Genomic DNA, 22,805 nt, shown 5'->3' on the forward strand with positions numbered 1-22,805 from the left:
TGCCATTCGTGTAAGACTGATGTTCTCCTGCAGCTTATCCAACAGGCGTTTGGTGCACGCTTTTGTTGTTGTAACTATTGTGAAGACGTTCATGTATGCCCTGATTAGTGGGAGGTGAGTCCCATTGGTCAACAGCTCCCCTCCCAACGACCCATTATGATGCTCTAATTATAAGTCACATTGCCATTGTGAAAGTTAGAGGGAAATTGTTACAGCCTGCCATTATGCCAATCTCAACATGCTGCCAGGTGGTAGTTCCCTGTACTGTTACACAAAACATTGTCATTGCCTCTGGAACATCGAAGAGGTTGAAAGCATTCCACAACATTTGACGTGGCACTGATCCAAAGGCGTTAGCAAGGTTTAAGAAGACTAGAGGCATATTTGTCTTTTCCTTTTTGGCTGCCTGCAGCTGGTGCCAGATAGTACTTGTATGCTCCAAGCATCCGGAAGAACCACCTATCCCTGCCTTCTGCATTGAGAAGTCAATATAGTTGTTGTTTATCAGGTATTTTGACAGTCTTTGGACCACCACACTTCCATGTCCAGGTACTGTGCAGGTGCCAGATTTTTCTTTGCCAAAGAGGTTCTTCACAAAGTTGTAGGGCTATCTATAGAAATATGTCTTTGTTCGCGCCTTCTTTTTCTGTTTCTTTCTCAAGCTTTTTTGTTCTCACACTGCAGTGCCTCAAGACGCTTTCTTTCAATTTGTGTAGCTATCTTCTTAAGGCTTCTACATTCTTTCACAACTTTATCAATCTGTTACTGGCATCTGGATTTCAGTTGTGCTGGAGGTTGTTTTGGTGTCCTTGCTTCTCATCTAGAATATCTCTGTACCATAGGTATTAGATTATCCCCTCCTCCTGACATTCGATTAGCTGGACAAGGTCTGAGTTAATGGTTGCCCATTCTTTCTTTTGGCATGATTTAGGCCAGAAAATCTCAGGCTTTCTACCATTCATCTTCCTCTCTTCTGCTGTCTGTGGCTGGATTGGCTCTGGGCTTTCCAGAATCGGTGGTGTCGCACCTGGTTTGGTTTAATTTTTAATTAAAAATAATTAAAATCACTAAGAGCAAAGAGAGTTAGAGGGAGTAGGCCTGTTTAAAAAGATGGGTTTTCAGATGGGCTTTGAAAGTGGAGAATGAGTCAATGGGCCTCATGCAAGGACCGTTCGTACGCACAGATTTGTTCTTAAATTGTGCGTACGAGTGATTTAAGAGAATTTGCGCATTCACCAATCCCAGAACCAAGTATTTTACGTTTTCTTTCAGATATGAACAGAATTTACGAGTGATCCACACCTGTTGTAGGAGTTTCGTAAAATAGTCCGCTGTTATTCCAATCAAGTTTGCTTGACTAATGGATTGTATATTTAATTACTTTGAAGCAAACATAAATAAATATATACATTATACCCCATAATGATTCTGACATTATTCTGTTTGACTTAAAGGGGAACTCCGGGGCATTTGAAGCGCAATCCCAATGCTAGAGGTTGTCAAATACTGACAGTAGGACACAGACTGGTGCAAATCGGCGCTCCCTGTGCGGCGATTGCGCTGTTTATGCAGCCTGTCATACTAGCCAAATACGTGGTGGCCAAGGGGCAAATTCTAAACCTTCCACGTAAAACAACAACTTGCACACTGCAGAAACGTCACACCACTTTATAAACCATCCGACAATAAAGTCACAAGCCTTACCATCAAAACCATATGCATGGTTCTTACATTACTGGCATGGGGATGTTACAAAACAACTTTATAAACAGCATGTCACTACCACGTAAGTGTTATGTTGTTTGGAGCTGTAGAAGAGGTATAAAAATAGCGTTTTGTAGCGGCGATACTCGATGCCCTCATCACTTCCAGGCTAACGACTTTTGGCTAAAAACGGTCAAATCGAAATTCTCAAAACACATCCGAATGACATGATTTTGATGTCAACTCAACGTATGTACTCCCAACATCCCGTAAATTGATCTAAAGTGCATTTTACTCCGGATTATCCCTTTAACATGTAATCAGAAATGGGAAGTTCATCAGCAGAACAGTTTAGAGGAGTTTAGAGGATACCAGAGCAGCAAACAAGATCTAAAATATGGCCTTTAGAGTGGGTAGGGAAGTCAATGTACTGTTTAAAATCAAAACTGTCCAGGCAAGATGTAAAATCCTTTGAGAGAGCCTGATTGTAGTTGTCCATATGGATATTAAAATCACCAAGCAGAAATATATTGGAGGAGAGCAAGGTGAGATGGGTGAGAAAAGCATAAAAGAAATTAATAAAATCCTTGTTTGGCTTAGGTGGACGATAGACAGTGGCTAAAATAGTTGGAGTCGGACCATTCAGTTGAAGAGCAGTGGATTCAAAAGATGAATATGCTGTCACTGTGACAGACGAGACCTTCCATGTATTGCGGTAGATTATTGCGATACCTCCTCCTCTTCTGGTGAGGCGGGGCTGACAGGGGTATACAAATCCAGCAGGTATATTGGGGCAGTCGATGGCGTAGTGGGTTAAGCAGCCGCCCCATATACAAAGGCTACAGTCCTCGCTGCAGCTGGCCCCGGTTCGAGTCCAGCACTGGACGACCCTTTGCTGCATGTCTTCCCCATCTCTCTGCTTCCTGTCTCTCTCTCCAACTGTCTATCCATTAAAGGCATAAAAAAAAAAAAAAAAAAAATTCCAGCAGGTATAGCTTCATTAAGCTGGGAAAAATCCTCAGGTTGTTGCCATGTCTCAGTTAGACATAAAAAGTCATACATGCGGTCGAGGGGGAGGTCCTGCAGCAGATGTCCTTTGCTTGTCAGGGAGCGGATGTTGAATAATCCAACTTTGACGTTGCTGTGCTCATTGGAAGAGATAACGTTAGCCGCCGCTCTGGGTAAGCGAACTAACACACTGTGGTCCACTTTGCGGCCGGAGTTTTGCAGTCGATGGCGAGTCGTGGACCAGATAGAGTTTATGGCGGTGGTGTCATCGATGTGGTAGCTTCGACGAGAACCGCAGTGGATGTATTTCCGATATGGTGGACGAGGGATGTCCAGGCAGAGGCGCTGTATCGGTGCAGGATCAGGTGGATGGAACCGAAGCTGGAGGAGCTCAGCAGCAGTGTATTGGAGTAAGGCTGACAATAGATTTAATATGATAGACAGGACAGTCCAGAGGAGTACAAACCTCACAGTCAGGTAAATCCACATGATGAGTGAGGGAGAGGAACCCGGGAACAGCAGTAGGGAGGAGAAAAAGAAAGAACAGGAGAGCAGCGGCAGCTAAACGCGCCAGCGTTCACTCAGTCAGCTCACCAATAGTGCGGTTCCCATACCTTGTGGACTGTGGTGCTTTTCTGACACTGGGCTTCACCTGACTGATTTGCACTACCTCTGATGAAGTCAATGTGGGGCCTCTTGCTATGCTTTGCCAGGCACTTTTAATCCTGATGGGCCTTGAGCCCCCTTTCATATATTACCTTCTCCCAGCTACAGACACAGCGCTGAAGCTTGTATTCTGTTGCTCCTTCATCTGCTGTGCTGGTCGTTTGGTTCATCATTGTTTCCATTCCAAGATCAGTTGCAGTGTGGTTCATCAGTGAGTGTTCTTGTGCCCCCACTCTAGTAGACTCAAGGGGTATTTCTATTGTTGGGTGGAGCTTTGTCATTGTTTAATGATAACTCCAACAAGTAGGCTATGGTAAGCTAACTCATACTGGCCCCTTTGGGGTCTGTTCCCTCCAGCAGTAAGCAGTCTCTCCAGGCTTTCACCAGGTCTTTCCCTGGTTGTCAGATGCCCTTTCACAGCCAACATTGGACCAATCCAATACTCGACATCCAGAACCTAGATCCCAAACTCAAATCATATACTTAAATTAAAGTCTATGAACATTAACGTGTGAGTTGTCTTACTGAACTAATTTCATGGTTAACTGTCTAAGATCTGTGAAGAGATTTATTACTCCAACCAAAACTGTGACCCAATAACTGTGCTATAATAAGGGACCTTCAGAGTGGACATAAAACATAAATATAATTCAATTTACTATACCACACATGGTTGGATACTCATAATGGTGTTATAGGGGGGAGGTTGCTACTCAGGTTTAAGAGTAGTCTTCTGTCAAACTGATTGAATTTGATCCCCAGCTCCCTCGGACCATATGCATAAGTGTGCTTGAACAAGACACTGAACCCCGAAGTTTGAACCTGAAGTTCTGTCCAATCTGTGTGTTTATGACAGAAAAAACTGTGAATGGGTAATGTTAAAGTGCATCGAAAAGTTAACAAGACTGAAAAAGCGCCATATAAATCCAGTCCATTTACAGTTTATCTGAAGAAGATAATCATACTATTGCTAAGTTCATCAAAGGCTTTTTTCACAGTGTAGCTTACAGTGAATTTACACAATGGCTAATGTTGCACATTGTGTAGCCACATTTACCTGTCTTGCCATCATTCTTGATTATTGTCCTGTTGCTTGTCAGACTCTCCCAACCATCAAACTTCAGCTTCTGGTATTGCAGCTTCACCTGGGCCAGGCTCTCCTCAATGTTGATAGGTGACTGCTTGGCATTACTGCAGGATGGAAATTTCTTGGCCCAGTTGTTTTGGTTTAATGTTCCTGGAGGGAATACATGAAAAGTTTAAATGAGCTTGTGGCCATGCAAGCCTCTCAAAAGCTGTAAGGATAAGGAACTAGCCTCTGGAATGACCTGTCCAACCATCCATAGGCGCTTGATGGTAGTCAATTTGTCTGATGGAAAGGAGACCCAGTCTACTGTTTACAGGTAAGGAAGCTTGTAGCTTAAGGCGAGACACGGCAGGCAAAAACAGTGATTTTTCATGCAGTGGTAAATTTTGAGATTTTGGGCCAGTCTACTCCTTCAATATGTGTTCTTTCAACCTGCTATAAAGAAAACGTTGAAAACATAAATTAAAATGTTTATTTTATTACATTTTGTTTACTCGCGGCAGTACGTTTTGCCTTAATTTACCCAAAATTTAGCATTCCAATGCGCCATGCCGAGCTTCGTCTATTTACTGAAGTGTGTCATGACCGGTATCGTTGTAAAGCTCTGAGTCTCCTGCTAAATGATATGTCACCCAAATAATGGCACTTCCTTTCTATCAGTAACCAATCGTGAATGCCTAAAAGCGGATTTATAGCTAATGACAAAATCTCATTGGCTACTGCTCGTTTCTGCTAACGTGATTCGCTCAGACGCATCACGTGGTGGACTATGATGCTCCTGTGTTTAGTCTCCAAAAATGCCCCATAACACTGCAACTTTCAAAGAAAAGAAAGCAACAATTGCGCTTTGCAAGATGCAATAAAATAAAATCTATTAGATTAGCTGATGAACCATCGGGAAGCAGCACACCTGACACCTCACTTGTCAATGTATTTTATGCCAGAAATAAGGTCCAGGTTTAAAAAAAAAAAACTAACTTCCCCTTTAAGTGCAGGGTCTCCTGGTGGGTGGTCATTTCCCCCCATCTTCTACAGTAGAGCATTGCCTACTATTGGGCGAGATATTGCGGCTTATGTTGCAAAACACGCTCCCTGCGGTCAAACTACCCCTTACTATGCACTGGCAGCACACTCCAGGTGGCCCACTCAAGAGTGCTTATTATTCATCATTGATAGAAGAGAATAAGAATAATCCCAGGTTTCTTTTCAGCACTGTAGCCAGTCTGACTAAGAGTCCGAGCTCTGCTGAGCCAGTTATTCCTTTAACTCTCAGCAGTGATGATTTCATGAGCTTCTTTATTAATAAAATTGTTTCTATCAGAGAGAAGATTGATGGAGTCCTTCCCACTATTATCAGTGATGTATCATCAAGTACAGCAGCTTTAGAAGTATCTTTAGAACCTGATTTATATTTAGACGGCTTCTGCCCAGTTGATCTCTCTGAACTAACAACAGCAATAGTCTCTTCTAAACCATCAACTTGTGTTTTAGACCCAATTCCAACCAGACTGTTCAAGGAGGTTTTCCCATTAATTGACACTTCCATATTGGATTTGATCAATCTGTCTTTGTTGACAGGATATGTACCTCAGACTTTTAAGGTTGCTGTAATTAAACCTTTACTTAAAAAACCTACTCTTGACTCAGAAGTGTTGGCTCATTATAGACCTATATCCAATCTCCCTTTTATGTCTAAAGTTCTTGAAAAAATAGTTGCAGCTCAGCTTTGTGATCACTTACACAGAAATAATCTGTTTGAAGAGTTTCAGTCAGGATTCAGAGTGCATCATAGCACAGAAACTGCACTGCTGAAAGTTACCAATGATCTCCTCTTAGCCTCTGATAGCGGACTTGTGTCTGTGCTTGTCCTGTTGGATCTCAGTGCTGCATTTGATACGGTCGATCACAGTATCTTATTACACAGACTTGAACATGTTATTGGGATTAAAGGAACTGCATTAGGCTGGTTTAAGTCATATTTATCTGAAAGATTTCAGTTTGTTCTTGTAAATGAAGAGTCTTCCTCACACACCAGAGTGGGTCGTGGAGTTCCCCAGGGTTCTGTGCTTGGACCGATTCTTTTCACTTTATACATGCTTCCATTAGGTAACATTATTAGACAGCATGGCATAAATTTCCATTGCTATGCTGATGATACTCAGCTGTACTTATCTATAAAACCAGATGAACCCAATAGGTTGGTCAGACTACAAGCATGTCTTAAAGACATAAAGACCTGGATGACTCAGAACTGTCTGCTTCTAAATTCAGACAAAACTGAAGTCGTTATCTTTGGACCTGAGCGATTCAGGGAGAAATTGTCTAGCTATATAGTTACTCTAGATGGTATTTCCTTGGCTTCTAGTTCTACAGTGAGGAACCTTGGAGTTATTTTTGACCAGAACTTATCATTTGACTCGCATATAAAACAGGTTTCTAGGACTGCCTTCTTTCACCTTCGTAATATTGTTAAAATCAGGAACATCTAATCTCGGAGTGATGCAGAAAAACTAATTCATGCATTTGTTACTTCAAGATTGGACTACTGTAATTCTTTATTATTGGGCTGTCCCACATATTCTCTGAAAAGCCTTCAGTTGATCCAAAATGCTGCAGCCAGAGTTTTGATGAGAACTAACAGGAGAGATCATATTTCTCCAGTTTTAGCTTCTCTTCATTGGCTCCCTGTTAAATTCAGAATAGAATTTAAGATTCTTCTCCTTACATATAAAGCTCTTAATGACCGAGCTCCATCATATCTTAAAGATCTCATTGTAAGATATTTTCCTAACAGAGCACTTCGTTCCCAAACTGCAGGTTTACTTGAGGTTCCCAGAGTTTCTAAAAGTAGAATGGGAGGCAGAGCCTTCAGTTATCAGGCCCCTCTATTGTGGAATAAGCTGCCAGTAAATGTCCGGGAAGCAGACACCCTTTCCACTTTTAAGACCAGGCTTAAAACTTTCCTTTTTTATAAAGCTTATAGTTAGGTCTGTTGAATCCGATAGTGTGTCTGCTAGTGTGTCTTGTTCTGCCTCCACCTCTGGCACCCTCTATACTTTCATTACCCCCTACCCGAACCAGGGTTTGAATCCCATTCCCGCTTATCTTACCTCTTTTATTTCTCCCCCTACCCGAACCAGGGTTTGCATCCCCACCCCGCTGTGACTGGTGTGCAGTTGGTGAGAGGCTGAGGTAGCTTGTGGCTGTAAAAAGATGGTTGTTGTGGTGTGAGGAGCAGATCTATATAGGGAGTATAGGGAATTACTTACTGAGTCTGGTCCTTTATTTTATTATTTATTTTTTCGTTAGCACAAGTTTCTTGTGTTTACCTTGAATAGGGATGGCTCAGGTAATCCTGAAACATCCCATAGTTAAGCTGCTATAGGCCTAGACTGCTGGGGGCCTCATCTGTCACACCTTTCCTCACTTTACTCTCTTTATGTATATGTGATATTATTGTGGTCATTAACTCGTGTTTCCCTGTTCCAACAGATATCCTTTGAATGGTGTTACAGTGCCGCCGCCGCTGCGGACCTCCCCCCCTCCCCCCTCCCCCCTCCCCCCCTTTCTGTCTTCTCAAACCCCAGCTGGTCGAGGCGGATGGCCACCCTTCCTGAGTCTGGTTCTGCCAGAGGTTTCTTCCTGTTAAAAGGGAGTCGTTTCTCTCCACAGTCGCCTCCGGCACGCTCAGGCCGGGAGATTGGACCGAAAAACAAAAAGTTTTCAGTGCAATCTGTTGGTTTTCTTAGCTAGGAAATTGTTTTTGAATTGGCTCTATATGAACGAATTGGATTATTTTATGAATTATGATTATTATTAATTAATTGAATTCCAATTGGCTTGAATTGGACTTACTATCTAAGTGCCTTGAGATGACATTTGTTGTATTTGGCGCTATATAAATAAAAATGAATTGAATTGAATTGCTCCACAAACTTGCATGGAGACTGGGTGCAGGGTTCCAGTCCTGTGACAAACAGTACGAGCCCGCTCCTCTAAACCTTAAGCCCAAGGTTTTTTTAATTAAAAAATTAACGGATTAAAACTGATAAATTATAGTAATATGATACAAAAAACTTTACATTGTTAACTGATAAACTAAAGGTACTTCGCAGTTTGTCAGTTACGATTTGAGCTAAGCTAACTGCGCCTGCATAGCCTCTCAAACCGTTGCTGTCTTCCCCTCTCTTTTAAAGGTGTGTGTGAGAGGCGATGAAGTGCCTGTACTTATATATATTTGTTTACATACAGGTATTTGAGCTCCCTTTTATTTTTGTTGAATTGTATTGTTTAGCTTGGTATTATTTGTTTTGATATCTTTTACAGCTATTACTGGTAAAATGTTAATCTTTAATCTGAAAAATGTATAAAACTGCCGCTAATGGTTGGGTGATATAACAAAGCATTTTGTATTATGATCAAAGTGACGAATTTGATTTGTCTGATTGTTTTGTTGAATGGGATCTTCTCAGTTGGTGTCTGGGCTCACTGAGGGGCGGTGTGTTAGAGGTGACGAAGTGGAATTTTATTCAATCTAAATATTTTTAAACTAAGCTTTTACAACTTTATTTAGTAAGAGAAGGTAATTAAAACACATTAAAGTCTATAAGTCTCCAAATAATTAATTGGGGTTATTTTAAACACGCTTCTTTTGCTGTAAAAATAACATATTTAAGTGAATGCTTACCAAGTTGTGAACATGTCAAACTTCTCCTCTCATTTTTCTCTCTTTCCCCTCATTCTTAACTTCCAAGATGAATCGTTCATCTTACATGATGAAAATGTGTTTTCACTTCCAGCAATAAACAGTTGAATGTTACAACCAAGCGTCTCATTAACAATATAATATCACAGAATTTGGTCTGTATTTAATCAAAGAAAGCTTACAGAAACTGTCAATAATTATTCATTATATTTTTTTCCCCACTCGCCTATTGTGTAACTTTTATTTACCTATTTTTTCTGCGAATGGGCATACTCCTATAAATGAAAGGTCAGAGGTCACATTTCCTCAAAAAAATTAATAAATAAAGCTGTCATTGGGCGAGAGGCGGGGTATACCTTGGACGGGTCGCCAGTCATCACAGGGCCACATAGAGACAAACTTGATAAACACATTAATAACCAAAATAATCTTATTCATGAAGAGTTCATAGGGCATATGATATGTGGTTTACAGAGAAAAAGGGAAACGTTAGTGTGCCTTGACAGTTATCTAGCTACTTATCAATTAACCCATTGACCAATATGTGGTCAAGTCTTAAGGCCTTAGATTTAAAGAAAAGACTTTTTAAGACCCAGCGGGAACCCTGAAGTTACCAATGGTCACTTCTTAGCCTCTGATAGCGGACTTATGCCTATGCTTGTTCTGTTGGATCTCAGTGCTGCATTTGATACGACTGATCACAACATTCTGTTACAGAAGCATCAACATGTTATTGGGATTAAAGTAACTGGATTCGGTTGGTTAAAGTCATATCTATCCAATAGATTCCAGTTTGTTCATGTAAACAAATAATCTTCCTCACACACCAGAGTAAGTCATGGAATTCTACAGGGTTCTGTGCTTGGACCAATTCTTTTCCCTCTATATATGATTCCATTAGGTAATCTTCTATGCTGATGATACACTGTACTTATCTATGCTAGATCCCAGTTTGTTCTTATAAACGAAGAATCAGCTGTGCTTATCTATGAGATCAGATTAAACCAATAGGTTTGTCAGACCACAAGCATGTTTTTAAGACATAAAGACTTAGATGACTCAGAACATTCTCCTTCTCAATTCAGACAAAACTGAAGACTGAAAACTGAATAGAATTTGGTTTATCATTTGATGGACGTATAAAACAGGTCTTAGAACTGCCTTCTTTTACCTTCGTAATATTGTTAAAATCAGGAACATCCTGTCTCAGAGTGATGCAGAAAAACTTTTTAATGCATTTGTTACTTCAAGATTGGACTACTATAACACTTTATTATTGGGCTGTCCGACAAATTCTCTGAAAAGCCTCCATCTGATCCAAAATGCTGCAGCCAGAGTTCTGATGAGAACAAACAGGAGAGATCATATTTCTCCAGTTTTAGCTTCTCTTCATTGGCTCCCTGTTAAATTCAGAATAGAATTTCAAATGCTTTTCCTCACATGTAAAGTTCTTAATGACCAAGCTCCATCAGATACTAAAAATCTCATTGTTATATATTTTCCCAACAGAGCACTTCGCTCTCAAACTGCAGGTTTACTTGTGGTTCCCAGAGTTTCTAAAAGTAGAATGAGAGGCAGAGCCTTCAGTTATCAGGCCCCTCTCTTTTGGAACCAGCTGCCAGTATATATCCGGGAAGCAGACACCCTCTCTAACTTTACGATTAGGCTTAAAACTTTTCTTTTTGATAAAGCTTATAGTAAGGGATGGCTCAGGTGATCCTGAAACATCCCATAGTTAAGCTGCTATTGGCCTAGATTTGACCTCATTGTTGTCATTAACTTGTGTTTCTCTTTCTCAGGTATTCTTTGAATGGTGTTACGGTGTTTGTTGTCCCCTCTTTTCTGTTGTCTCAAACCCCAGCTGGTGGAGGCGGATGGCCACCCTTCCTGAGTCTGGTTCTGCCAGAGGTTTCTTCCTGTTAAAAGGGAGTCGTTTCTCTCCACAGTTGCCTCATGTATGCTCAGGACGAGGGATTGGACAGATGAGAATTGTCGGTGCAATCTGTTGATTTCCTGAGCTTGGAAATTATTTTTGAATTGGCTCTCGAGGTATGAATTGAAATATTTTTTTATTTAATTAATTGGATTTGATTGGATTATGATTACAGTCAGTGGGGTTACATGGCACAGTAAAAATCGGATTAAGAGCTAAATTACAATAAGACTGAGTTATTAAATTCATGTATACACCTCAATCTGAAAGAAATTAGATCGGATCGGGTTACTCACGCATGCGTGCTTGTAGATGGTGCAGCACGTGGTGAATTTGACTTTGCGTTCTGCGCATGCTCGAGATTTTTTCCTGGGGTCGTGAATCGGAAGTCAAAGGGGACGATATTACTGTTGTTGTTGTCGCCGCCGTCGGAAAGAAACAAACAACGCGATGGAGAATGTGTCGTTGTGCATCGCGTTTGTGCAATAACCATGCTCATCACAAACAAAATGTAGAGGCAAGTAGCTTCATCTTGCCCTTCGTTCGCCATCTTTCTCGAATGCCTGAATTTGTTGTTGTTGTTGGTGGTGAAGAGGTCAACCGGAAGTGGCTCTATTAGCAATAGCTGAAATGGGTACAGCGCCACCTATCGTACCGAGATATGACACTGTTTGTGCCTATGATTAGATTCATTCACCACCATATATCCAAGGATAATTACCCTTGCTCAAATAAGGAGCATAACCCAACTATAGCTATAACTGAATTAATCTCATCATGTAGACCCACTGAGTGAATTGGACTCTAATTGGCTTGAATTGGACTGTGTCACTGAAGTGCCTTGAGATGACATTTGTTGTGATTTGGCACTATATAAACTGAATCGAATTGAAAAGCAAAATATCCTAATCTGTTCACTGACAGCTTCTTCTTACAGTTACATATACAGGAAGGAAAGTGTTGTCTGCTGGTTGTCTTAATAGAGTTCCTCTGTGTGCCTTTCAAACATGAACTACTTTTTTAAACCTTAAATTGTTCTTGTGAGACCTACCTGCATATGACCAGTCGATGTCTTCTGAGAACTTGCGCTGATTCCTGTATGCATATCCTTCAGCTGCAAGAAAAAGAAAGATTATCACTGTTGTTTGTTTGTGACAGCTTCTTAGATGCATTAGATGTAATGATTACTTTTTTAGCAAATCAATGTAGAAAAATGAGTTAAGCTACTACTTAGTCACGTCTTTGTTTCAATAAATGTAGCTAACAGTCAACCTTATATGGCCATTAGACACTGGCCTTACAAAAATGAAATCCATAATTTGCACTTTTAGAGATTTTACTTGTATTACATGTTATGCTAGTGACATTTTAGCTGCTACAAGAGCTGCTGCCAACCTGTGCACCTTTCACATTTCTATGGAGCTATTTCTCTGAGAGGTGGAGGTGGTTATCGGCAGTACTAGAATCTGCAAATTAAACCCGGCACACACTAAGGAGCTACACAACCTACTAGTGTCGGACTACTCCGACATCAACCCCGATCTAAAGTCAGATCGAAAGTCAGACCTCACATCGCTTGGGATGTCATACGGCTTCATGTCAAAAGAGGCGAACTATCCCTTTAATGCAGTGAGGAGGGTTAGAACAGAAAGATGGTTTTGAACTCTGTCGCTGTTATGGCGAAAATGGAAACCAAACAGAGTAAACAGTGACTGGGAACACCTGCCTGCTCCTGATCGATACGTCAACAAAGGTTTATTAAATTCTTCATGCCTGCTTGAGTGTGTTGACTTTACAAGGACTCTCTCAAAGTAACATGCAGCTTTCATCTCTTTAGGGTTCAGATTCTAACAGTTACACTGGAGTTTCAAGTATCAACTGGCCATAATGGGCAACTGCCCATAGGCCTCTCAATGTAATTGCATCATAATTACAAACCATAATGTTAAAAATGTTCTCCAATGCTGTGTGTAATCAGCAACTCTATACTAGACTGTATTGTGTGATCCTGTTATTACAGGTACTCTGGTTTTAAGACCATTACAGTTTTGCATGGTATTCTTTTTTTAAGGTTCCTTTACATTACATAATTTAAACTCAAAGAACCTCAGTCAAGTTTGTACTCTACCATTACAGACATGCTATAAGGCTTCAGAGAATAATTTTCAAATCACAATGTCTGATGTGTAAATTAGAAATTTGTCCCCGGTATCTCAATTTAATGTTTTCCTTGCTTTCTCTGAGAAACAGTTAGACTTCTAAAAATGCTTAATTTAGTATCACAGAGAAATGAGAAACTGGCAAATTTTCAAACGATTAGATAATATTTTGGGTCTAAAGGATGTGTTGGCTTCTGGGGAAATAATGGAAATTCCAAGTGCTCTGGGACTCATTAGGGGTTTCAAACTAATTGTAATCAGAGGTTATCCAAGAGGTTAATCCAGGATTATACCAATACCTGTGTGTGAGTGTGTGTTTAGTCAGGAAAAACATGTTCCCTCTCGTTCCCTCAGTGCTCATTATAAACAGGATTATTATCTGAGCTCATCTTTCTCCTCCATGCTCTGGCACCTAGACTAATTGCTGCTGTATGAAGTGTCAGTGACTGATGTGCTGTAATCTGAACACTACAAGTGACTCTTCATCTATCAGGATGTATAAACAGCTGAATAAAGCCCTGCATAAAGCATGCAGCCACTGATTGAAAGGTTTCTGCACAACAATATCTTGGACCGGCATTCAGAATGACTTTCAGAATTAGTTTAATCTGATGTAAGAAAGTCTCACGGCAAAATAGCCACAAAAAAGAAAACTTTGTTCTCATTCTGATGAAGATTAAATCTATATCTTATTTATTGCCATCCAGCAAAAATATGTACTTCAAAAGGGCATCTGGTTTGTGTTCCAGCACATTTTGTAGGTTGAGTTTAGAGGACTGGATTCAGAAACCAGTAATATACGAAAAGGATGTTTTTTTGAGAAAAATCATAACAGTGTTCATTTTAATGAAAGCCCAATTTTAACTGCTTTGTCTCAAACTTTTATTTTCATTATCTAACCAAACTTTACCAAGTGGTTTGTAATGTGCTAAAGCACAACAAAACAGTAAGTGAAAGTACAAGAAAACAGCATGTGTTAAAATGTTAAAACAAAAACTTTAACTGAACAAAAAAATCAAACTATTAAATGTGGTTTACTGAATATCAGATCTCTCCTTTCAAAGTCTGTTAGTGAATAAGTTGAACTGTGATCATCATATTGATATATTTTGTCTTACAGAAACCTGGCTGCAGCAGGAGGATCATGTTAGCATTAATGAATCAGCTCCCTCTGACTCTTTAAATGTTCACGTTCCTCGAACCACAGGCAGAGGAGGAGGAGTGGCAGCTATCTTCAGATCAGGGTTACTAATCAGTCCCAGACCCAAGATTAGTTTGAGGTTTTTTTGAATCTCTGATTCTCAGTTTTTCCCAAAGTGGAAATCACAGAAACCTCTTGTGTTTGTTGTTGTGTATCGTCCACCTGGCCCTTATTCTGAGTTTCTGTCTGAATTCTCAGAGTTTTTATCCCAGTTAGTGCTGAGTACAGATAAAGTCATTGTAGTGGGTGACTTTAATATTCATGTAGATGTTGAAAATGGCAGCCTAAATATCAACTTTAATTCTATATTAGACTATATTGGATTTTCTCAGAGTGGGCTGCACGGTGGTGTGGTGGTTAGCACCGTCACCTCACAGCAAGAAGGTTCCAGGTTCAACTCCAAGCTGGGTTCTTTCTGTGTGGAGTTTGCATGTTCTCCCCGTGTATGCGTGGGTTCTCTCCAGGTACTCTGGCTTCCTCCCACTGTCCACAGTTAATTGGTGTCTCTAAAATTGTCCTTAGGAGTGAGTGTGGTCGTTTGTCTCTGTGTGGCCCTGTGATGGACTGGCGGCCTGTCCAGGGTGTACCCCGCCTCTTGCCCGATGACTGCTGGGATAGGCTCCAGCCCCCCCCCGTGACCCGACTGACAGATTCAGCGAGTATAGAAAATTGATGGATGGATGGATTTTCTCAGAGTGTTCACAGACCTACTCACTGTCTTAATCAGACCCTTGATCTTGTGCTGACTTCTGGCATTGAGAGTGAACAGTTAACAGTGTTCCCTCATAACCCGGTCTTATCTGACCTTTTTTTGATAACCTTTCAGTTTACGTTACTTCACTATACAGTTTCTGAGAAGAAATTTACATATAGAAGGTGTATATAACTATAAGTCTATAATTTTAACTACTGATTTTATCTATTGTTCTTATTTCTTTCTTTTTTGTTTAAAATTTAAATCATGCTTTTTATTTCTCTGTAAAGCACTTTGAATCGCCTTGTAGTTGAATTGTGCTATACAAATAAACTTGCCTTGCCTTGCCTTGCCTATAACAGAATGCTGTAAACAGATTTAAAGAATTAATTCCATCATCCTTTTCTTCACTGCCATGCGCAAATATGACAGAGGACGGCTACCTGATTTTTTCTCCAGCAAAACTCCCCTCTCTTGTTGACAACACTACAATTTCAATACGTACAACACTGCCCCTCTGAAAAGGAAGGTAATCAGTCAGAAGAGGTTGGCTCCTTGGTATAATTCACAGCTGCATGCTTTAAAGCAGACTGCAAGAAAGCTGGAACAATCCCAGGTTTCTTTTCAGCACTGTAGCCAGTCTGACAAAGAGTCTGAGCTCTGTTGAGCCAGGTATTCCTTTAACTCTCAGCAGTGATGATTTCATGAGCTTTGACACCAGTAAAATTGTTTCTTTTAGAGAGATGATTAATAGAATCATTCCCACTATTATCATGTATCAACAAGTAGCAGCTTAAGAAGTATCTTTAGAACCTGATTTGTATTTAGATCGTTTCTGTCTAGCCGATCTCTCTGAATAAATAACAGTAAAAGTCTCTTTTAAACCATCAACCAACCAGAGTGTTCAAGGAGGTTTTCCTCCATTCCACAGCACCGGTGAATGTTATCAATGATCTCCTCTTAGCTTCTAATTGTGGACTTGTGTATGTGCTTTTCCTGGATGCCAGTTCTGCATTTGATATGATCGATCACAGCATTCTATTAGAGACTTTATAGAGATTAAAGCAACTGCATTAGGCTGGTTCAAGTCATATTTATCTGATAGATTCCAGTTTTTCCTTATAAATGAATTATCTTCCTTGCACACCAGAGTACTTTATGAAGTTCTGCAGGGTTCTGTGTTTGGACCAATTCTTTTCACTTTATACATGCTTCCATTAGGTAACATTATTAGACAGCATGGCATAAATTTCCATTGCTATGCCTATGATACTAAGCTACACTTAACTATTAAACCAGATGAAACGAATCAGTTGGGTAGACAACAAGCATGTCTTAAAGACATAAAGATCTTTATTCAGACAAAACTGAAGTTGTTGCATCTGGACCTGAGCCCTTCAGGGAAAAACTGTCGAGTTATATAGTTACTCTAGATGGCATTTCCTTGGCTTTTCGTATGACAGTGAGGAACCTTGGAGTCATTTTTCACCAGAATCCAACCTTTGACACACGTGTAAAACAGGTTTTTAAGACCGCCCTCTTTCCCCTTTGTAATATTGCCAAAACTAGGAACATCTTGTCTCAGAGTGATGCAGAAAAACTAGTCCATGCATTTGTTACTTCAAGACTGGACTCCTGTAATTCTTTATTATTGGGCTGTCCCACATATTCTCTGAAAAGCCTCTACTTGTTGTTCCTAGCATTTCTAAAAGTAGAATGGAAGGTAGAGCCCCAGTTATCGGGCCCCTCTCTTGTGGAACCAGTTGCCAGTATATATAAGGAAGCAGACACCCTCTCTAACTTTAAGATTAGGTTTAGCTTATAGTTAGGGGTGGCTCAGGTGACCCTAAAACATCCCATAGTTTTGCATCTATAGGAATGGACCTTGAGGGGGACCTCTCATGATACAATTTTCCTCCCTTAGTTCTCTTTACTCTCCGTGTACATTTGACATTGTTGTTGTCATTAACTTGGGTTTCTCCTTCTCAGCAGGTTTCCCTGGTCTGGTGTTATGGTGTTTTCCCCTCTTTCCTGTCTGGCTGAGTCTGTTTCTTCCCGTTAAAAGGGATGTCACCCTTTTTCCCCAGTCACCTCGTGCATGCTCAGGATGGGAGATTGGATCGAAGAAAAGTTTCAGTGCAATCTGTTGGTTTCCTTAACTAGGCTACTTTTTTGACAAAATCATGCTCTGTATGTATGAACTGGACTATTTTGGAATTTCATTTATTTGATTTGATTTGATTATGATTGGATTACAATCAATTAGATTCTAATTGGCTTGAATTGGATTGCATCTTTGAAATGCCGTGAGATGACATTTGTTGTAATTTGGTGCTATAAATATTTAATTTAACTGAAATTAAATTAATGAAAGTTAATACAGGACAGGTTAGGGTTAGACGTCATATATATAAACAATATTGGCCATTATATATAACAGTTGTACATCGAGTAAAGTCCAGTGCATGTCTACAACAATATTGCACGTTAACCGCAGAGCCAAGTATGTGTAAGGCAAGAACGCCACTCCTGGTCAGTGCTGGGATAAAGATGTGCACTGCTGTATGTTCAGGTGTTGGAGTTGAGAGGTCTTATGGCTTTATGATGAAAACTGTTTTGCAATCTAGTGGTCTGTGCAGCCATGCTCCTGTATAATCTGCCTAGCAGTAACAAGCTAGCCAAACCAGGCAACTAGCAGAAAACTCAGAGTAATTTTCACAACTTGCTATGATCATAAACACGAATTAGCAGAGCCAGGCTAATAAGCTAGCACATTTTCTGAAATACTGCCACGACTACAGTATTGTTCTTCCCACGAAAGCAAAAAACTACCCCCAAAATACATCCATCAAAAGTACCCAGATGTTACTCTTCACAGTCTTGTAGGAACCACCAGGTATTTTACTACTGCTATACCTGAGTCATAATAAAATTATCTTGCAAATCACAGCTGTACTATAAAGTGTGGCATGTAGTAGTGAATAAAAAGTATTTAATTTGTTCGTAACGGCAACAGCATCAAAAACCATTGGTCAACAAAGACTGAGTTCACTATTCAGAAAACCTGAATACATCTGCAGGAAGCACATGCCTTAAGAACTTACATGTCTGAAGCCAAAAACTAATTGCTCTTTCATCCTCATTAAGCCACCAAACTGCTTCAGTTTAAGAGAGTCAACATCATCAGCACAGTGACAACTCATCAACTGACACACATTTTGTAATGGTGCTGAGGGAATGCATAGTTATTTTAAGGGATGACCTCATTTAGAATAGCACTAGAGGGTAGGACACAGAGGAAATTATGGATTTTAGGCTTTGTCCTCCCATGTCCGTGACACATTTATACTTGATTTACCCTCTTAACTAACGATGGCTGGCATGCCCTCATCAATTCTTTCTTCACAAAACAACATAAGTAAAACTCATCTGTTATCCTTGTTAAATTCGATTAGATTTTTAGTATATAAGGTGCAAGCCACTGTAAAAACAAACTATTCATCCACCTTGGCATATTTCCTATTTTGTTGCCCTACAACTTGTAATTTGAATAGATATTTGGGTATTTTTTAATCCTTTGTTTGATATTTTGAAGCAAACAAGGAAAAATACAAAAACAGAGAAGAATTGCATGTTTATCTACATTTCCCTGTATTTAGCACCATCCATCATTTACTCAATTCTGACCAGTTTCCGAATGCCTGTCAAAGAAAACTTTCCCAACAACATGAAGCTGACACTACCATGCTTCATCATGGGGATCGTGTTCTTAGGGTAATGAGAGTTGTTGGGTTTGCGGCAGACATCACATTTTCCTTTAAGGCCAATAAAGTCTGTTAGAATAGAAATAGAAATAGAAAAATACTTTATTTATCCCCAATGGGGGGATTTCAAATTAGTCAAGTAGCTCAAAATATAAATATTTACAATGATTGTATATTAACAATAATAATAATAATAACAATAACACTACGACTAATAATAATAATAAATGACTATATAAATAAATAAATTTGAGAAGAACATGTCAGCAGTCACTGTTAAAAAGCCTTATGGCTGTGGGAACAAAGGACCTCCTCCTGACCTCCTGTTTTCGTCTTATCTCAACAGATGACCGTCTTCCATATTTTTGAGGAACCTCCCACATGCCATTCTTATTTACTTCTGTAAGTAGTAGCTTTTATTTTGGCCACTCTTCCATAAATCCAAGCTCTGTGTAGTGCTGTACAAGCTGAACAAGTACAAATATAATTAACCGTTTCTAATACAGCAAAAATTGTGAGTTAAAAATAACATAGTACAATTTCAAAAAATTGCATGATAAAAACAAAGTTATGCCACTCGATCAAGTCAAAAAGCCAGTGAAAAGAAGAAATTAAAAAAGACAGAGAAGAACAAAAAGTTTTAAAATGACTGACTGCTGCTCTGATGTCATAAAGATGTTTCAAAGATTAGGACCCGCAACAGAAAAAGCTCACAAACCTTTTAGCCTGGATCAAGGGACATTCATGAGCAATTCATTCATAGACCTGAGTGCTCTGGATCAAGTAAAAGTTGTACAAGTTCATCTTGGTAATGTGGTGCCATGTCTTTGAGACTCTTGAAAACAAGTAAAAACAACTAAAATTAGATCCTGTAATGGATTGAAAGCCAGCATAATGAGGCCAAAACAAGTGTGATGTCATCAAGCCATTTTTTCCAGTTAGAAGATGGGCAGCTGCCCCATCTAAAAGGGTGGATTAACTAAATACAATTATTTACAAAAATGTCTGTTCTAGTACAAATTAAGAAAATGTCATTCCCATCTATGATTTTATATCTCCCCCTACCCGAACCAGGGTTTGCATCCCCACCCCGCTGTGACTGGTGTGCAGTTGGTGAGAGGCTGAGGTAGCTTGTGGCTGTAAAAAGATGGTTGTTGTGGTATGAGGAGCAGATCTATATAGGGAGTATAGGGAATTACTTACTGAGTCTGGTCCTTTATTTTATTATTTATTTTTTCGTTAGCACAAGTTTCTTGTGTTTACCTTGAATAGGGATGGCTCAGGTAATCCTGAAACATCCCATAGTTAAGCTGCTATAGGCCTAGACTGCTGGGGGGCCTCATCTGTCACACCTTTCCTCACTTTACTCTCTTTATGTATATGTGATATTATTGTGGTCATTAACTCGTGTTTCCCTGTTCCAACAGATATCCTTTGAATGGTGTTACAGTGCCGCCGCCGCTGCGGCCCTCCCCCCCTTTCTGTCTTCTCAAACCCCAGCTGGTCGAGGCGGATGGCCACCCTTCCTGAGTCTGGTTCTGCCAGAGGTTTCTTCCTGTTAAAAGGGAGTCGTTTCTCTCCACAGTCGCCTCAGGCACGCTCAGGCCGGGAGATTGGACCGAAAAACAAAACGTTTTCAGTGCACTCTGTTGGTTTTCTTAGCTAGGAAATTATTTTTGAATTGGCTCTATATGAACGAATTGGATTATTTTATGAATTATGAAGATTATTAATTAATTGAATTCCAATTGGCTTGAATTGGACTTACTATCTAAGTGCCTTGAGATGACATTTGTTGTATTTGGCGCTATATAAATAAAAATGAATTGAATTGAATCTCTAAGTTTAACAGAGCCTGGATGGAAGTATAGCTGTAAATTTGAATTCGAAGATATATCTGTAAATCATCTGCAAAACAATGAAAAAAGATATGGCTATTAAAAACGAACCCTAGAGGAAGTATATATATTATGACAAGGGAACAGGGCCCAAAATGGAGCCTTAAGGTACCTTACAAGTAAATATGGACATAGTTGAGGAATACTGACCTAAACTGAAAGGGAAACTCCTGAGACATAAGGCTGGAAACAATTTCATGGATGTAACTTTAATGCAGATACACAAGTCAAGATGTGATAAAAGAATGTTGTGATTGTTTAAAAAGCTGTCGTCAAGCTCAAATGTACCAGGACAGCAGAGAATCCAGAATCCACTGTTAAAAGCAGGCAACCAAAAACTTGAAAGGGCTGTTTCTGTGCTATGGCGCAAGAACACCACTTAAATCAAGCTATACCTGCATTTGATTATATATTAAATTTTCCAAGACCTTCGATAGATAAAAGCTGAGCTTAGAAATAGGCCAAAAATTAGAAAGAACAGTAGAATCAAGATTTGTCTTTTTGATGAGGAACTTTACCACAGCATGTTTTAAAGTAGCAGGAACACAGCCAGATATCAGAGATGAATTGATCAAATCCGCAAATATGGCCCAAGGGTAGAAAAAACATCCTTGTGAAAACAAGAGGGGATGCTGTCTAAGGGAGAAAAAGATGGCCTCCTGCTGCACTATTTCAGTGAAAGACAAGAAAGACACCTGCTCAAAATTCTTAATAGAAACTGGGTATACAGGAGAAACAGTTGGAGAAAAGACCTGACTGTAAAAATTTGTTTTTTAAAAAGATTTAAGAATTTGTTAACAAAGTGCAGGTGACTAATGCATACAACATGTAATAAAAGTAAAATCACAGGTATTTATAGGAGAGTTAAGAGCTTTCCAGCTCATTCAGGGTTGGAGCTTGTCATATATATTGAAAATATTGCCAAGATTGAGGAGGCAGATAATGAACGGGAGAGGTTCAAGCACAGAACCTTGGGGTACACAAGAAGTAAGGGGGGGCAGTTCAGTTGTAAATGTTTTGAGTGAGACCAGCTGAATATGGCCAGAGAGATATGATTTAAACCAGTCCAAGGGTGTGTCAGATAATCCAATAGCGGCTAATATGTCAATAATGATGGTGTGGGAGATTGTGTTCAAAAAACACTCAAGTTGAGGAGAATGAGGATGGTAAGAAGTCCAGTGTCAGCAGCCATGAGGAGGTCACTCAGAGGCTTTACAGAACAAAAACAAACTACGCCAAAAATCCCAAGCAGTCTCTCTTGCTCTCTCTCAATTTCTCTCACACACACTGAGCCCACCATATAAAACTGAGGAAGCACTATTAGTGAGGAAAAACCAGAGACAAATGGGTTACTAAGATTTTTTACATGTTATTTACAAAGTTAAATGCCAGACCACTTCCTTGAAATTTGTGAGTGCCATTTTACCTTATCGGATACTTAAATCCATATCAAATAGACTGGGGGTACTTTTCTAACACATGTGCCACGTTTCATGAACTTTTGATTATGTTTAGCCCATTAATAAAACTTTCCTGTTTCACGGTAAAGGATCACCATTTGTCAGGGAAACATCAGTAAAAAAAAATAAAAAATCATTACATTCAATATGAAACACAATTGAGATCTTAAGCTGTTGCTGACAAAGTATTAAGTGGCTCATGTCAACAGCCTAGATGCAATAAATCATGTATTAAAGGAGAACTCCGGGGCATTTGAAGCGCAATCCCATTGCTAGAGGTTGTCAAATACTGACAGTAGGACACAGACTGGTGCAAATCGGCGCTCCCTGTGCGGCGATTGCGCTGTTTGTGCTGTTTGCGCAGCCTGTCATGCTAGCCAAATACGTGGTGGCCAAGGGGCAAATTCTAAACCTTCCATGTAAAACAACAACTTGCACACTGCAGAAACGTCAACTTACCTGTTGTTGGTATGCGCGCGCATGTGAAAGCCCAAAAGAGTCAATGGACGATACTCCCATATTCAAA

The 22,805-nt window shown here is 39.8% G+C and overlaps 1 protein-coding gene across 2 annotated transcripts in view; it reads right to left on the minus strand.

Moving 5' to 3' along the window:
• ptprz1a (protein tyrosine phosphatase receptor type Z1a) overlaps window positions 1-22,805 on the minus strand; it is a 144,390-nt gene that overhangs the window by 98,256 nt on the left and 23,329 nt on the right. For both annotated transcript variants that reach the window (XM_075469295.1, XM_075469293.1), the window contains exons 2-3: window positions 12,155-12,217; window positions 4,436-4,615 (exon numbers count right to left, since the gene is read on the minus strand). In XM_075469295.1, coding sequence (XP_075325410.1) covers window positions 4,436-4,615; window positions 12,155-12,217 — 243 coding nt within the window. The remainder of the gene's footprint in view (window positions 1-4,435; window positions 4,616-12,154; window positions 12,218-22,805) is intronic.

This window comes from Odontesthes bonariensis, chromosome 7, assembly GCF_027942865.1.
Source record: "Odontesthes bonariensis isolate fOdoBon6 chromosome 7, fOdoBon6.hap1, whole genome shotgun sequence".
In the NCBI taxonomy this organism is placed as follows: domain Eukaryota; kingdom Metazoa; phylum Chordata; class Actinopteri; order Atheriniformes; family Atherinopsidae; genus Odontesthes; species Odontesthes bonariensis.